The sequence below is a fragment of the Chiloscyllium plagiosum genome, chromosome 29 (genome assembly GCF_004010195.1).
Source record: "Chiloscyllium plagiosum isolate BGI_BamShark_2017 chromosome 29, ASM401019v2, whole genome shotgun sequence".
Taxonomy (NCBI): Eukaryota; Metazoa; Chordata; class Chondrichthyes; order Orectolobiformes; family Hemiscylliidae; genus Chiloscyllium; species Chiloscyllium plagiosum.
This window is the reverse complement of record NC_057738.1, coordinates 7731606-7744241: the sequence shown is the minus strand read 5'-3', so window position 1 is coordinate 7744241 and position 12636 is coordinate 7731606. Positions and strand designations below refer to the sequence as shown.

General features: G+C 38.8%; 1 protein-coding gene across 8 annotated transcripts in view; it reads right to left on the bottom strand.

The window, feature by feature from the left end:
- The window catches only part of LOC122564345 (F-actin-uncapping protein LRRC16A-like), a 460598-nt gene that overhangs the window by 236034 nt on the left and 211928 nt on the right, over positions 1-12636 (bottom strand). For all 8 annotated transcript variants that reach the window (XM_043719093.1, XM_043719091.1, XM_043719092.1 and 5 more), the window contains exons 10-11: positions 11474-11562; positions 8926-9020 (exon numbers count right to left, since the gene is read on the bottom strand). In XM_043719093.1, the coding sequence (XP_043575028.1) occupies positions 8926-9020; positions 11474-11562 (184 nt within the window). The remainder of the gene's footprint in view (positions 1-8925; positions 9021-11473; positions 11563-12636) is intronic.

Below are 12636 nucleotides of genomic sequence, written 5' to 3'. Positions count from 1 at the left end.
TCATTCCTGAAGAAGGGCTCATGCCCGAAACGTCGATTCTCCTGCTCCTTGGATGCTGCCTGACCTGCTGCGCTTTTCCAGCAACACATTTTTAACTCTGATCTCCAGCATCTGCAGTCCTCACTTTCTCCTAAATAATTTATTTGCACTTCATATTAGACTTTAAAAGGAGACTTCTTAAGCTTAAACTATGGACCCTAGTTTTAGTCTCTACGTAAATGGAACATCCTCCAGGTAACCACTATCCAACATCCTCAGTATCTTATCTATTTCAGTAAAGTCACATTGAAACACCAATGGAACACAACAGACAACTCTTCCACCTCAGGAACTACTTTTAAAGAAATAATACATTTTTTAAAATAAGGAAAGCAAAACACTCTTCAGTATTCCCAATGCAATCTCACCAACACCCTGCAGAACTGTATGACAACCTCCAGAATTTGACATATCGTCCAAAGAAAACATTAGTTTAAGCCTTTATTGCAATATTTCACAATGGTATTTCCTACAAATTAATTACTGTACAAAAATTCTTCCCAAAACAGAATATTCTTTTGGAAAATTAGTGAAGGCAAAAGCACTTATCAAAAGGGAGGGCAGAAGTGGTTTCAGCAGTCATGCAAAACAAGCAATAGTGAACTGGAAGCTCAATTTACACCCTTCTAATTGGGCAATCAAAATGGATGGAGAATAAAATATGTTATTTATTCACCACCAACTGTTTTGCAGAATGGACAAAGCCAAATTTTACTTCTAACCAAATTACTGCACAGAGAAGAACTTATCAAAATGACATTGCACTATTGCCTAACCAGTAGAAATAAGTCACCTTATTGGAGCACCTTTACAAAAATGCGCATTTTACAGAGCTGACTTTTAATTTTTTCTTGTATTATCAAAAGCAGAATTAAGAAATTAGTGCTCATAAGTCAAAAGACTGTATTACAGACATTCAAGTCCAAACATATTTGTATTATCTATTAACAAGAGAATACAAAGGCATTGGGATAACCTGCCTTTTAGCATTTTGCAAAAGAGGAAATATATAAACAAGAGTAAAAGTCCCAACAATACAAATTGTACAATCCAGACAAAATAAGCACATTGTGAGCGACAAGTAAGGATAAATGAATGCATGTATGCAAAAGCACTAAAAAATGTATAAATTGGAGCTGGGCAAATAATGAATCAAATTAGGCACCCCTAAAATAGCAGAGGGCAGCAATTTCAGAAGAAACTATAGCAAGCAAAAGTGAGGACAAAAATACAGCTAGTGTGAAATCGATAAAACAAACAGGACAATGATGCAAATCTAAAAATTGTATAGGCAGGTTTGTAGTGCACTAATCATAATAAAATGACGTGGTCATACAGTGATTTCATCTACCTTGGAGGCACATACAATCAAAACTTATAAAGAGAAAATTGACCAGTTTTGTCCACAACTAGTTGAAGACTGAGTATTTGACATAAAAAATGGCAATAACACTGACAGATGGACTTCAGAAACTCAATGTGTAGAACTGGCAAGAGCTTGGAATTGCAATAAAATTCTTCATATGGCAATATCTTAAATCTCTTAATCAGCATTTCCCATTTAATGATAAAAGTCGATATCAAACTATGTCAAAATAGGAGAACATGGAACAATATTTATCAACAACAGTGTGCGCCCAATACAACATTATTAGTATACAACTAAATATGCATTCCATAGCAAATTGGTAGTGCCCTTGCCAAGGTCAGAAAGTTACAGGATCAAGTTGTCTCCACATACTTGAGTTCACAATTGCTCTTATTCTCCAGTGGAGGACTCAAAGTGAGGCACAGTTGGCAAGCTGTAATTTCTCAAACAATTTAAATTGAGACCAATTTGTCAGTTAGGTTAAAGATTCCTTGGCACTATTAAATGAGGTGGATTCTCTTGGTGTCCTGACCAACACTTATGCCTCAACCAACACTAAGAAAAATAGAGTATCTGGTCATTTGTAGCACAAATGTTTGTCAGGCTTTGTGTTCCCAAATTAGCTCTCATGCAACTTTTTTTTTTACAATAGAGAATACACGGAGGCATTTCATTCGCTCTAAGGCATTTTCAACATACACACAACGTAAAACACTATAATGATTTCAAGGATTCTCTTCTTCTTCATGACATTTGCTCAAAAACCTAGATTGAGGGATTTATTTTTCGCTTCTGTGTTCAATACCAACTTATCTATTAAAACTTCAGCCACGTCAGTTCCACGAAAAACCACGGACCTTCATTTCAAAGACTTCAAAATTGACTCCCACTGGTATGATTTTCCTATCTCAAGACAATATGAAATAAGAACAGGAGTAGGCTGTTCAGCCCTTTGAGCCTGCCCCGCCATTCAATAGGATTGTGGATGATCTAACATCCATCATGTCTACTTCCATGCCTTTTCCCAATAATCTTTGATTTCCCCACTTATCAACAATCCATCTATCACAGCCTTAAACATACACAATATGAGATATTGTATAATGATTCTCTTTACTAAATCACTCACAAGCACTCTATGTAACTCTGCCGTGTTTACATTGACTCATTCATAATACCACATTTTTGTAGTAAATCTTACTCTTTACACAATAAACTAAATTAGACACCCCTTCCAACCCATTACTGTTTCTTTACACATTTCAGCTTATCGGCCACATGCTGCAAGCAGTGTTTAGACATGTTTCTGTATCAAAGCTACCCCTGAATAAGCGTTAATACTGCAACCTACTCAGAACAATGCCACCCACATCATCGCGTCTCGATAACTCACTCGAAACAATGGAAAGATTATACTATTCATTAGCCCTTAGCAAAATCTATTGGGACTTGATTAGGTTGCAGTACATCAAATAGCTTCTTTCACTAGTATGTCCCCACAAGCCTGCTGCTCTTTATCTCTTTGAGATTTCCTCATGCACTACCTATTTCTATATCATGGTACGATCTATTTTGAATTTCTATTTAGGGCCACGATCTTATACTAATATCGGATTTATACTTTTTAAATACACATTAAATAGGGCCACTGCACCTATAAGAAATTTACTATTAAAATAGCGCTTCCATGAAACTGTATGAATGAAAGTGTAGGAATTGCCAAAACTGGCAACTGTAAATGAAATATCATAACCCAGCTGCAGGAGATCAGTTTAATATTCTCTACACTTTTACTTACTATATCTATACTTTCTCACTTATTTAGATCATATAGGTCCACTATTTTACAAATGTTAACTTGTACAGTCATGGAGATGTACAGCATGGAAACTCATCCAAGCCAATCAGATATCCCAACCTAATCTCGTCCCATTTGCAAGCACTTGGCCCATATCCTTCCAAACCTTTCCTATTCATACACCCATCCAGATGTCTTTGCAATGTTGTAATTGTACCAGCCTCCACCACTTCCTCTGACAGCTCATTCCATCCACGCACCACCCTCTGTACAAAAAGGCTGCCTCTTAGATCCCTTTCAAATTTTTTCCTTTCACCTTAAACCTATTCCCTCTAGTTCTGGACTCCCCCACCCCAGGGAAAAGACCTTACCTATTTATCTATCCATGCCCTCATGATTTTATAAACTTCTATAAGGTCACTCCCCAACGCTCAAGGGAATACAACTCCAAACTATCAGTCTCTCCTTATAATTCAAACCCTTCAACTCTGGCAACATTTTTGTAAATCTTTTCTTAAGTCTTTCAAGTTTCACAACATCCTTCTGATAGGAGGGAGACCAGAATTGCACACAATATTCCAAAAGTGGCCGAACCAATGTCTTGTACAGCTGCAACATGACCTCCCAACTCGTATATTCAATGCTCTGACCAAAAAAAAGAAAGCATACCAAACACCTTCTTCACTATCTACCTGCGACTCTACTTTCAAGGAACTATGAACATGCATTCCAAGGTCTCTTTGTTCAGCAACATTTCCCAGGACCTTACCATTAAGTAAAAAGGTCCTGACCTGATTTGCCTTTCCAAAATGCAGCACCTCACATTTGTCTTCATTAAACTCCATCTACCACTCCTCAGCCCATTGGCCCATCTTATCAAGATCCCGTTGTACTCTGAGGTAACCTTCTTCACTGTCCACTACACCTCCAATTTTGGTGCCATCTGCAAGCTTACTAACTGTACCTCCTACGTTCATATCCAAACCATTTATATAAATGGCAAAAAGCAGTGGACTCAGCACCTATCCTTGTGGCACACAACTGGTCACAAGCCTCCAGTCTGAAAAACAACCCTCCATCACCACCACCACCACCACCCTCTGTCTTCTACCTTCACATCCAATGGCTAGTTCTTCCTATATTCCATGAGATCTGACCTTGCTAACCAGTCTATCATGAGGAACCTTGTCAAACGCTTTACTGAAATCCATATAGATCACATCCACCACTCTGCAGTCATCAATCCTCTTCGATACTTATTCAACAAACTCAATCAAGTTAGTGAGACATGATTTCCCATGAACAAAGCCATGTTGGCTATCCCTAATCAGTCCTTGACTTTCCAAATGCATGTAAATCCTGTCCCTCAGGATTCCTGCCAATAACTTGCCCACCACCAATGGCAGGCTCACTGGCCTATAGTTCCCTGGATTTTCCTTACCACCCTTCTTAAACAGTGGCAGCACGTTAGCCAACTTCCAGTCTTTCTGCATCTCACATGTGACTATCGATGATATAAATATCTCAGCAAGGGGTCCAACAATCATTTCCCTGTGGTTCCACACAAAGGCTGCCTTGCTGATCTTTAAGGGACCCTATTCTCTCCCTAGTTACTCTTTTGTCCTTAATGTATTTGTAAAAACTCTTTGGATTCTCCTTAACTCTATTTGCCAAAGCTATCTCATGTCCCCTTTTTGCCCTCCTGATTTCTCTCTTAAACATATCCCTACTTTCTTTATACTCTTCGAAGGATTCACTCTATCTTTGCTATCTATACCTGACATATGCTGCTTTCTTTTTCTTGACCAAACACTCAATTTCTCTAGTCATCCAGCATTCCCTACACCTACCAGCCTTTCCTTTTACCCGAACAGGAATATACTTTCTCTGGACTCTCGTTATCTCATTTTTGAAGGCTTCCCATTTTCCAGCCATCCCTTTACCTGCGATCATCAATCAACTTTTGAACGTTCTTGCCCAATACAGTCAATATTAGCTTTCCTCCAATTTAGAACTTCAACTTTTAGATACGGTCTATCCTTTTCCATCATGATTTTAAAACTAATAGAATTATGGTCACTGGCTCCAAAATGCTCCCCCACTGACACCTCAGTCACCTGCCCTGCTTTATTTCCCAAGAGCAGGTCAAGTTTTGCACCTTGTCTAGTAGGTACATCCACATACTGAATCAGAGAATTTTCTTGTACACACTTAGATTCCTCTCCATCTAAACCCTTAACACTATGACAGTTCCAGTCTATGTTTGGAAAGTTAAAACCCCTACCATAACCACCCTATTATTCCTGCAGTTAATGGAGATCTCCTTCCAAATTTATTTCTTAATTTCCTGCTGACTATTGGAGGGTTTATAGTACAATCTAATTTGAAAAACAAAAATGACTAATACCTCTTAATTATGCAAGCTCAGACATTCTAATGCCATCAGCAGTAACAGCGAGCATTTGGCAAGTGTTTAACCTATCACCTGCTTCCCCAGGACAGATGTCACACAAACATGCATATAATACTTACAACTATGTGAAACCATAGTGCTAAAATTTTAATGTATGCAAAAAGTGTGTATAAAAGAGGCTACTGTAAAACTGTACATTAGATTCCATCATGGTCTCCAACTGTGTTACCGCAGATTCTCAACAAAGAGGCTATTTCAATCTCAGTCATTATTGACCATGATCCCACAAGAAGGACTCTGCCCCCACTGCTTCCTGTGGCAACAAACTCCAAAGATTTTAAACCTTAAAGAAGAAATTCCTCCTCATCACTGTCTTAAATTGGCTCCCCTTTATTCTGAGATTTTGCCCTCTGATCTGAGACTTTGCCATGAGGGACAGCATTTACCCTGCCAAGCTTCTTAAGAACACTATAAGTTTTAGCGAGAGCACCTTTCATTCTTGTGGACTCCAATGAATAGCAGGTCCACCTGTTTAGCCTTAACTCATAACACAATCCTTCCATAACTTGCATCATCTTAGTGAGCTATTTATTCTCGTACCATGCTTATGTAATGTCCATAAACCCACGGCTAAACTAAGATATCTCAGAGTGGTAAAAACAATGCCTGCAGATGCTGGAAACCAGAATCTAGATTAGAGAGGTGCTGGGAAAGCACAGCAGTTCAGGCAGCATCCAGGGAGTGGTATTCTGATGAAGGGCTTTTGCCTGAAACGTCGATTTTACTGCTCCTTGGAAGCTGCCTGAACTGCTGTGCTTTTCCAGCACCTCCTCTAATCTAGACTAAGATATCTCAGAGACAAAAATAGAAATTGTTGGAAAAGCTTAGCAGGTCTGGCAACATCTGTGGTCAGAAATCAGAGTTAACATTTCAGGTCGAGTGACCCTTCCTTAGTATGGATGTGCTTAATTTTTACCATTCAGGATAACCTTTTAAATTGGCCAAAACTAGGCAGATAATGCTACTCATACTCAACCAAAGTGTTAATTTTGATCAAAGCAATGAAAAAAACTTTACGACATGGAAACATGACCAAAAGAGAGTACACAAAATAATATTATGCTCTTCTGCTGTTGATTTAACTCACAGACAAGAACATTAAGTTCAGATATTAAAAAAGTGCACGACTGCATCAACACATTTATTCACTGAACAACTGAGTGGTATAGACAAAATGACCCATCTTTCTGCTGAATTGTTTCCTTTCATTTTAGGGGTAGAGGATGGTAGTGCAAGAGGGACGCAGTGAGGGAACACAGGTATGAGACAGTGCTATTGGCTTTGGGGAGACAAACTCAGTCAGTATTACTACTCATGCAGGTACACCTTGTTAGATAGAAGATGAGGAAAAACCCATGTCAGTGATGTCCGTCCTGGGTTGACCAGTCTGCTAAAGGAGTCTAAAGTAGTCCTGCACTTCAAAAGGAAACTGTTCACTTCACTGTGTTATGAAAGAGGATAGCTTCTCTTCCAGTGGAGGTAATGCAGTTGTAAGAGGAGACAAGTAATTAGTGACAAAATGAAAAGATCATTGAGCATGTTGAAGCCAATTAGCTTATGAAATATTGATTAATATTTTATGCTGATGAAATTTTCTAAATAAAGTTAATTGAGGAATTGAAGAACCGCAAAGGCAAAACAACCATAGTTGGAGTTATGTACAGGCCTCCAAATAGTAATCAGGAGCTGGGGTGTAAGATACACCAAGAGTCAGAAAAGATATGTAGGAACGGCAAAGTTAGAATGATCTTGGGGGATTTCAAATGCAGGTGGACTAGGAAAATCAGGTTGGTAGTGGATTGCAAGAAAAGGAATTTGTGGAATGCCTACTAGATGGAGTTTTGGAGCAGTTTGTGGTGGGGCCACTAAAGAACAATACTGAGATCACAGTCAAAAAGTGTGGTGCAAGAAAAGCACAGCTGATTAGGCAGCATCTGAGGAGTAGGAAATTCCTCCCTCTCATTTATCTCTCAGCTCCCTTGGCATCCACCTCCCCCACCCCCACACACATTCCTGATGAAGAGCTTAAAACGTCGATTCTCCTGCTCCTCGGATGCTGCCTGACTGGCTGTGCTTTTCCAGCACCACACTCTTGACTCTGATCTCCAGCATCTGGAGTCCTCAGTTTCTCCTAGTTCATTGTTCCCTAGTTGGTTCCACCTCAAGCTGCACCAAAAAAGACTTGACATGGTACCTTTTTCTGTTACTACAATAGACTAACGTGGGCCCTTGGTTTAACATCTGAAAGATGGTAACTCCAAGTGTACAGAACTCTCACATTCCTACTGTGGAGCATCAGCCTAAACCCTTGTGCTCAAGTCTCCACAATGAATCTGAATTCTTCGCCTTTTGACTTGTAGCAGAGAATGCTACCAACTAAGTCATGGCTGACACTACAAAGCACACACAATTTGGAGAATTCACCCAGTGTTGTCAGCAAACTCTAATCCTCGAGTTTGAAGGATATTCTAAAGGATCATGATAGAATCGTATACAATGAAAAAAAAATGAAGCTTTTACATTTTATTCTTCTGTTGTTACAAACATGTATTCAAAAGCTTATTTATTTTTGCCATAGTATCTGGACCAAAACTCAAGGTCAGAACCATTGATGGTCTTTTATGGCATCTGACATAGCAGTGTTTGAAGAAGCCAAAATTATTCTAAAATAGAAACTTGATTTATAGAAAATTAGCCACGATAAAAAAAAAGTGTTAAATCTGAAGAAATTGAGAACATATTTCAACAAGTTGAATGAATATATTGGACGATAAATTCCAAAGTAAACAATCCGAGGATTTCATCTGCCATTATTTAGTCTTGGCCTTACAGGTTAAGATTTTGTAAATGTTTGTATGCAAGTTGCTGAAAGTGAGTTGATATCAATGCAGTGTGGGACAAGGTCACTTGAGACTCAAGTGAACGGGACAAGTAATTACCTTTCTTATAACTGACACAACACATGTACCACACAAATTGCAAGTTAGGTTGGGTAAATTCATTATTAATATCAATGATAGAAAGAGAGTGCATTTATACAAAGAATAGTTAGATTCTTTGAGAGGAGGAAAAAAGGAAAACTTTAAATATACATTTTTTTAAATTTCCAGCAATTAAACTCTGAAGGAATGAAATTTTACATTGCTGACGGATAAATCCGAATGCCACAGCAAAAATATCTGAAGTATACCGTGTCCAATAAAAAAAGATTTGCAGCTAAATTATAAGTGATGGAAGATCATCTACCTCTGTCCTCCAGTGCATTGTTGGCAAGATTGATTGTGTGAAGTCCTGAGTTCGGATTGTGAGCAAGCGCACTGGCCAACTTCTGTGCAAAATCCCTAGGGAGAAAGAAAAGAAATTGTGTGAAGAGATGCACTTGAACTGTGATCCAGAACTGGTTGAAATATACATAAGGATCAAATGGGCCAGAGGCCAGGATCTAAATATACATTACAAGGGAATGTCACTGCTTATTCACAGGCACATATCTATTTCAACACTGCCGATACAGGCATGGATTGAGTGCTGTTATCGTATCAAGTCAGTTTGTTATTTTTCCCCTTGAAGTGTTTTACTATGATTAAAGGTAATATAAAAATGCAAAGACAAAATGTCGCAGATGCTGGAAATCGGAAATAAAACCTGGAAGTAATGGAAATACTCATAAGGTTAGTCAGCATCTGTGGAAAAAAACAAAAGTTAACATTTCAGGTTAATGACACTTTACATTAGCTCTGCGTCTCTCTGCAGATGAATGAATGTTGTTGTTATTAGTCAAGTTAAGTGCCAATACAATACAACAGTACATGTGCAAATATATGTTATTATTTATTCTGAGAATACCTCTCTATTAGAATCACTTTGAACACTGCTCAAAACTGCCACATTATGTGGATTTAACTAGAAATATTAAGAAATCAAAGGAAATCCATGTGTTCAATCACATAATATCAATTTTCAAGAATAAAGTAACTAGTAATAATAAAGGCTACCAAGTGAGCCTTTCCTTTCCAACACTTCCCTCTGTATTCTGATAGAATTCCAATAATGCTAGAAGTTTTTCACAGTGACTATGAAAGTGCAAAAGTTCATGTCAAAATCAGAATGAAGGTGTGACTTGCCTGGCACTTCAGTACAGATGACGTTCTCACAACATTGCAAATTTGATAGAATGTGTTCCATTTTAAAGATACTACATAAAACAGCATTTGTGCAGTGGCAGTTCTGAACTGAATTTAGAGTCTAGTGGTACTGAGGCCAATTAAATAACTAGGCTTTGTGCTGGTGTTCATGCTATTTTAGCTGCATCCATCTCTAGATCAGTAATATTTCATCTCCCTTCTGATTTGAGACTTGCAAATAGTGATGAAACACAAAGCATGACCTTCATTGTGCAAGTACCTGGACCACTCATGAAAATGGTTAGGCTGCCAATAATTCCCATTAATATTGACAGATGTTGTTGATGACAGTCAGTTAAAAGTGGTTGGCATTTGCTTCAACTTAAGTCACAGCGAAGCATATTTGTCGTGAAAACGTAACCCGCAATTGGTAAGGAAGATCAGGGATATTATCGGAGATGTGACAGACTTGCAGCTGAGAATTATTTGGATGCTGTAAAAAGTGATACATGAAAAGACTCACTCATTATGGCAGAAGGACATAATGAAGTAGTTCAATGGATGGGGCAATCATGATATCCAGAAGAATTCTTGGTTGGGTGTGGAGAGCATTAAAAAAGCTTGCCTAATTAAACATTCTAGAGCTGTTGTGTTCTATAACCTAAGCATTTGGTGTTCGCATCCAAGTGAGTCTGTTGCTGTTGCAAGAATATCTGTCCATCCTTTTCATTAACCGAGCCATAAGTCTTGGCTCTATGGAGGTGGAAAAGTGGAAGGCACATTGTACTAAGTAAATATAGTTGCGTTACACAATCTGATGGCGATCATTTTGGATGCCTCATTAGCACTCAATCCAATTTCATTTATGTATTATGCTATCGGACAGAGATGTCTTTATGTGAAGAAAATATTTCACTTTCAAAGGGATTGTGCAGAGATCACTTCTAGCAGTGCCATCTTTTAAGGCACGGTGGCACAGGGGCAGCACGGTGGTTAGCATTGCTGCCTCACAACGCCAGAGACCCGGGTTCAATTCCCGACTCAAGCGTCTGACTGTGTGGAGTTTGCACATTCTCCCCGTGTCTGCGTGGGTTTCCTCCGGGTGCTCCGGTTTCCTCCCACAGTCCAAAGATGTGCAGATCAGGTGAATTGGCCATGCTAAATTGCCCGTAGTGTTAGGTGAAGGGGTAAATGTAGGGGTATGGGTGGGTTGCGCTTTGGTGGGTTGGTGTGGACTTGTTGGGCTGAAGGGCCTGTTTCCACACTGTAATGTAATCTAATCTAAATCGAAATCGTAAACAGAAGTCCTGCATTTCTTCGAAGTGTCCTCATTGAATTGCTACCTCCATTCCATTAACAGTTTTTCTTTCATGTCATTGTGTACATCACCTACAATCCCATTCAGAAACCAATATGGCTCTGCAATATTTGCTGTTCAGCTCAATGCTAGAATTGGAGAGTGCATGACTTTGCAGCAAACAGTTTGTTAATAATGCATAGATATTCCAAAGATAAATAGAAACATTAGGTTGCAGTTGTAATTGTATGAACATGCGAGGTGGCACACAGAATATCAAAAGGTGTTCTTTAAACAATACTTAAAAGATAATGTTTCAAGAGCCCTGACCTACAGAATTCATTTGAAACAATCAATACTTGAATATACTCACGTTCGGAGTCCTCCATTTTCCAGCACTAGCTCCTCTAAACGTGTCGATCTACCAACAACTCGTAGAATTTGCTCACAAACATCTGTGGACTGAAGAATTAGAAAATGAAATCTGCCTAAATTAAATACAGAAAGAAAAAAAAGCCACAAAGTATTTCCCCCAAGTGTATAAGATCCTCAACTCTGAAGAAGTGAGATCTTGATTTTTTTAAATTCATTTTTTTCATTGTCATAGAGTTATAGCGATGCACAGCGCAGAAACAGACCCTTCGGTCCAACTCGTCCATGCCGACCAGATATCCTAATCCAATCTAGTCCCATCTGCCCATATCCCTCCAAACCCTTCCTATTCATATAGCCATCCAAATGCCTCTTAAATGTTGCAATTGTACCAGCCTCCACCACTTCCTCTGGAAGCTCATTCCATTCACGTACCACCCTCTGAGTGAAAAACGTTGGTCCTTAGGTCTCTTTTATATCTTTCCCCTCTCACCCTAAACCTATGCCCTCTAGTTCTGGACTCCCCAACCCCAAGGAAAAGACTTTGTCTATTTACCCTATCCATGCCCCTCATGATTTTATAAACCTCTACAAGGTCACCCCCAGCCTCTGACGCTCCAGGGAAAACAGCCCTAGCCTGTTCAGCCTCTCTCCGTAGCTTAAATCCTCCAACCCAGGCAACACAATTGGGTCAGTTCTGGTTTGGATGGTTTTATTAATGTATGATAATTCCAGGTCCATGGAGAAGATTGCAGTAAATCAAACAGGCCATACTTTCCATTGCCTAACAATGTAGATGTATTGACAGTCATAGACAAATCTATTGCTTAACCCATCTGACTAACCACAGAAGGATTAACAGGTAGGGGAACTTTTCTGCAGAAGTGGAAGAAGGTAAACTGCAAAAACTTGAATGTGTTAGAAAAATCAAAAGCAAATGGTGTCTTTAATCCATCACCCCTATTACTTATTTCTTTGTGATTACTAGCAAATCATAAATCTCAATAGATTTCATATGAGCAGCATTAAAAACATCACAGAATATCACTGATGAAATAATTTCAACAATATCATAAAATCAAGAAATTTAACCAAAGTCATACTGGTAAGAGAAAATTGGGAGCCTCATGAATCTGGCTTGCTGAGCTTCATGCAAACATTCTT